This window comes from Muscardinus avellanarius (genome assembly GCF_963383645.1).
Source record: "Muscardinus avellanarius genome assembly, chromosome: 10".
NCBI lineage: Eukaryota > Metazoa > Chordata > Mammalia > Rodentia > Gliridae > Muscardinus > Muscardinus avellanarius.
The window spans coordinates 67442078-67447307 of NC_137796.1; the positions used below are offsets into that span (position 1 = coordinate 67442078).

Below are 5230 nucleotides of genomic sequence, written 5' to 3' on the forward strand. Positions count from 1 at the left end.
TGAAACAGAGATATTTCTTTTTGAAATTTTATTTATTTATTTACTTTTTTATTTATTTATTGCAGGTCTGGGGAGGGAACCCAGAGGCATTTGACCTCCGAGCTACATCCCCTGTCCTATTTTTTTTTTTTTTTGAAACAGAGTCTCACTAAGTTACAGAGGGCCTCACTAAGTAGCAGAGGCTGTCCGTGAACTGTTATCCTCCAATCTCAGCCTCCCGAATGCTGGGATTACAAGCGTGCACCACCATGCCTGGCTTTCAAATGTGTCTTTAGAAATACAAACTAAAGCCGGGCGTGGTGGCGCACGCTTGTAATCCCCGCGCTTGGGAGGCGGAGACAGGAGGATCACGCAGGTTCGAAGCCAGCCGTGCTGGCGTAAGAGACCCTGTTTCAAAAATATAAAATAGGTCTGGGAGTGTAGCCCGGAGGAAAGAGGGCTTCCAGGAACCCCAGTACCACCAAAAAAAAAAAAAAAAAGAAATACAAACTAAAATCTATGAACGGGATAATCTTACAGTCTGAATAGTTTTATTTTTTATTTTTTTGTATTTTATTTTATTAATTTTTTAAATAATTTTTATTTTTTATAAGTGGAACATATTGAGAGTGGTGTACATTTACATTGTGCTTCATGCCCTTCCCCCTCTACTCCCCCCCCCAATAGAGAGTGTCCAGGTTAACCATGTTGTATTTATGCTATTACACATATTCGTATGTAGCTCCTCCATTGAACAACCTCAGCTTTCTTCCTCTCCTATCCTTCCATTCAAGCTTTGCTGAGATTTCCCCTCCATCATCTGGAGTCCCTGGAAACAGAGATATTTCATCTAGCTTTTGCTTTGCTTTTCAAGGATATTCATGGTGTTTGGGGATAGGATCTGAGTCAGGAAACGAGTGGTCCAGTTCTGGACCATTGGGATTAAGGCCCATGGAGGGTCTTCTGCAGCACAGCATGGACCTCCTTATTCCGCAAGCAATAGATGATAGGGTTGCACATGGGTGTGGCAACCGTGTAGATGACTGACAGCACCTTGTTGAGGTCCATGGACTTGATGCGGCTGGGGCGGCAGTAGATGAAGAGAGCTGCTGAGTAGAAGATGCCCACGACCACCAGGTGGGAGGCGCAGGTGGAGAAGGCTTTGTGGCGGGCAGCGGCCGAGGGCATGCGGAGCACGGCCCTTCCGATGGCCACATAGGAGGCCAGGGCTACAAGAAGTGTGCCACAGAAGATGACGATGGCAGAGATGAAGTCCACCAGCTCAGTGAGGGCCACATGGGTGCAGGACAGGTTGAGCAGAGGGGAGACGTCACAGAAGAACTGGTTGAGGATGTTGGGTCCGCAGTAGGTCAGGCTGGCAAAGCATGTTGTCTTGATCACAGAGACCAGCAGCCCTCCCAGCCAGGAAGCCATGGCCAAGGCCAGGCAGACCTGGGGCCGCATGAGCAGGGGGTAGTGCAGTGGGCGGCAGATGGCCACATAGCGGTCGTAGGCCATGGAGGCCAGGAGGGTGCACTCGGTGCAGATGAGGGAGATGAAGAAGAAGAGCTGGGTCATGCAGGCCACGAAGGAAATATGGTAGGGTCCTGTCCACAGTCCCGCGAGGAGGGTGGGCATGGTCACTGACACATAGCACATCTCCAGGCAGCTGAGGTTGCCCAGGAAGAAGTACATGGGCTTGCGGAGCTCGCTGTGGCTATAGATGAGGTAGATAATGAGCGTGTTCTCCAGGATGGTCAGCAGGTAGAGAGTCAGGAAGATGGCAAACAGGATGTCCCTGATGCCCAGCCTGGTGGATAGGCCCAGGAGGATGAACTCTTGGACTCTGGTCAAATTGGCCACCTGCACGGACTGCTCCATCTGTGGAGACACATAGAACTATTGCCATCTGCCCTGCACAGGAGCGGTAGTGTAAACATAATTATAAGGATATCCATGGAGGCTAGAGACTCTAACGATGAGCTACCCCCTCTTCTGTTGGAAACTGACTGTTAAGAAGAAGGTGCTGTAGGTTCATGAGACAAATTCTGAACCTGGTGACTCTTGCTTCTTTTATTACTAAATTTATGACTTTTACAGAAAGAATATGACCATCTGAAAGTCAGGAAAATAACATTTGCTTCCCATGAAAGTAAGTGAAGAAATGGATTAGAATTTACTATACTAAAATAAAAAATTAGATGTTTATTTCTATTACTCTGAACTTCATTACAATGTATAATTACAATGCACCAATAAAAATTAAAATTATTGTCATTTAAGTTTTTAAAACAAAAAAGCATTTTTCTAGATTATTCTTCAAATTTTCCTTTTATATCTCTATTTGTCAATTTAGGAGCATTCTCTAAAACTCAGAGTAGGTCAGGACTATAGGCTTTTATTGTGAAAAATTCCTCTTCTCTTAATGTGATGTTATTTTCTAGATATTGTTCTATGAGTCACAAATGATTATGTTTAAGAAGGATAAAAAGAGCTGGATGTGGTGGTGTACCCACATAATCCCAGTACTTGGGCAGCTGAGACAGGAGGATTGCAAGTTGGAGGACAGCCTCAGCAATATAGTAAGACTCTCAGCAACCTTGTGAGACCTAGTTGCAAAAAAAGAAAAATAAACGTAAAAAATGATAGAGGTTTAGCTCAGAGGTAGAATGTCCCTGGGTTCAATCCCCCAGCAATATACAGACACATAAACACACGCATGCACGATAAAAAGCTGTTTTCCTTCTGAATAGTAAGTGTGTGTGTGTGTGTGTGTGTGTGTGTGTGTGTGTGTGTGTGTGTGTGTTTCTAGAAATTAAACCCAGGGGCATTCTGGCATTCTACTTCCAAGTTATACCCCCAGCCCTACTTTTTATTCTTTATTTTAAAACAGGGTCTCACTAAATTGCAGAGGGCCTCACTTAGTAGCTGAGGATGGCTTCTTGTATTCCTACTGTCTCAGCCTTCTAAGTACCGGGGTTACAAGCAGACACCAATATGCCCAGCTTTTATTTAATTTAATTAAATTGATTAATTAATATTTTAATTTTTTTGGTGGTACTGGGGATGGAACCCTTCTAACTGTGGGCTACACTCCTAGACCTATTTTATGTTTTTATTTGGAAATAGGGTCTCTTAAGCCAGTGAGGCTGGCTTCAAACCTGTGCGATCTTCCTGTCTCCGCCTCCCAAGCGCGGGGATTACAAGCGTGTGCCACCACGCCCAGCTCCTATTTTATTTGAGGCTGTCCTCAATCCTGCGATCTTCCTGTTTCAGTCTCCCAAGTACAGGTATTATATGTGTGCCTCACTATGCCCAGCAGTAATGGGGTTCTTTTTTTGCGGTACTGGGGATTGAACCCAAGGGCATTCTCCTCCAAGCTACACCCCACCCCTATTTTTTATTCTTTATTTTGAAACGGTGGTTTCACTGAGTTGCAAAGGACCTCACTAGCTGAGGCTGTCTGCGAACTGTGATCCTCTTGTCTCAGCCTCCCAAATGCTGAAATTACATGCTTGGTGAGTAATGGGGTTCTTACAAACAAACAAAAAAAAAGACACATCATTAAATTGGAAGATTGGAGATTCCATTCTTTGTACCCTTTCTATACTTTATGCACATTTCCATATTTTCTGCACATCATTTCATTTTGGGAGGCTGAGGCCCACAGAGAAAACTTTTTTTCTTTTGTGGTACTCGGGATGGAACTCAGGGGCTTTCTATCTCTGGGCTACACTCCCCGACCTAGTTTATATTTTATTTGGGAACAGGTTCTCACTAAGTTGCTTAGAGCCTAAGTATCTGAGGCTGGCCACGAACCTGTGATCCTCCTTTTTCAGCCTCCCAAGTACTGGGATTACAAGCATGCGCCACCATGCCCGGCTAAAGAAACTTTTGATGTAACTCAGGCACAAACATAAAAATTTCCTTTTTTTGTGTGTGTGGCTCTGGGGAAGGAACTCAGGGGCATTCTACATCTGCACTACATTCCAAGCCTTATTTTTTTTATTCTTTATTTTGAAACAGGATCTCACTAAGTTGTGGAGGGCCTCACTAAGTAGCTGAGGCTGCTGCAAACCTACAAACCACAACACTTGGCTCTTCTTTTATTTTGAAATAGGGTCTTGCTAGGTTAATGAGAGTTTCACTAGTTGCTGAGGCTGTCCTTGAATCTATGATCCTCCTGTCTCAGGTTCCCAAGTACTGGGATTACAAGTGTTTACCACCATGTCTGCTGAAAGTTTATTTTAATCTAGGAAGGAAGGGAGAAAAACTGAACTCCCACACAGGGGAAGGAAGCTGAAAAGGGGCAGCACTGCCTAAGAAAATTTCTAAGATTCATGGAGACCCTTCTATGTGCCAGGAACTTGCTATTATGACTTAGCTACTTTTTAAAAATTCTGTTTTCAGTACAAAGTCTGGAAAAGCTAGAGCAGCTCCCTGGCTGTGGTTTTAAGCAGGTGAATTTACCTGACTGAGTCAGGAAATTGGCCCTGATGCTTCTGGGCTTCAGTGTTCTGCAAATTCTATGGCACCTGTGAGGTCACTCTCTAGGGGACAGAAGCCAGAAAGGTCTCTAGGTAAGAGGAGAGCAATGGGGTGGAGTAGGTGGGGGAAATTTCCCCTTGATACTCCACAGAGAACCCACTTCCTGTCTCCTTGGGTCCTGATGTTAAAAATTTTTGCTCTTAAGATGTTTTTTTAGATGAAACATCCCCAGTTCCTTCAGTCACATTCATAGACAAACATTCTACACAAACATTCCTGTACAAACATGGTTCTCTATAATAAAAAGTGCTCTTATGGAAAGAAAACAGTGCAGGGCTCCACCTGGCCATCCTCATAAACCAACTTCAGGCTAATGTTGTCAAAAATTGAACTTCCATCTAGGCAAAGTGGTACATGTCTATAATTCCAGTAATTGGGAGGCTGAGACCAGAGGATCACTTTTTTTTTTTTTTTTTTTTTGCGGGTCTGGCAATGGAACCCAGAGGCATTCGACCTCCGGGCTACATCCCCTGCCCTATTTTTTTTTTTTATTCTCTATCTTGAAACCGGGTCTCACTGAGTTGCAGAGGGCCTCACTAAGCAGCTGAGGCTGTCCACGAACCCGTGATCCTCTGGTCTCAGCCTCTCGAATGCTGAGATTACACGAGTGCGCCACCATGCCCGGCTCAGAGGATCACTGGTTTGAGGTCAGCCTCAGCAACTTAGTGAGATCCTTGGCATCTTAGCAAGACCCTGTTTCAAA

The 5230-nt window shown here is 44.5% G+C and overlaps 1 protein-coding gene across 1 annotated transcript; it reads right to left on the reverse strand.

Annotated features, from left to right (window-relative positions):
- Positions 1–921: 921 nt before the first annotated feature.
- Positions 922–1860, reverse strand: LOC308267995 (olfactory receptor 6Z7-like; the record flags this gene model as incomplete). Its single annotated transcript, XM_080702983.1, has 1 exon — positions 922–1860. One exon carries the CDS (start codon positions 1858–1860, stop codon positions 922–924), a length of 939 nt encoding a protein of 312 aa, XP_080559109.1.
- Between the last annotated feature and the right edge of the window lie 3370 nt (positions 1861–5230).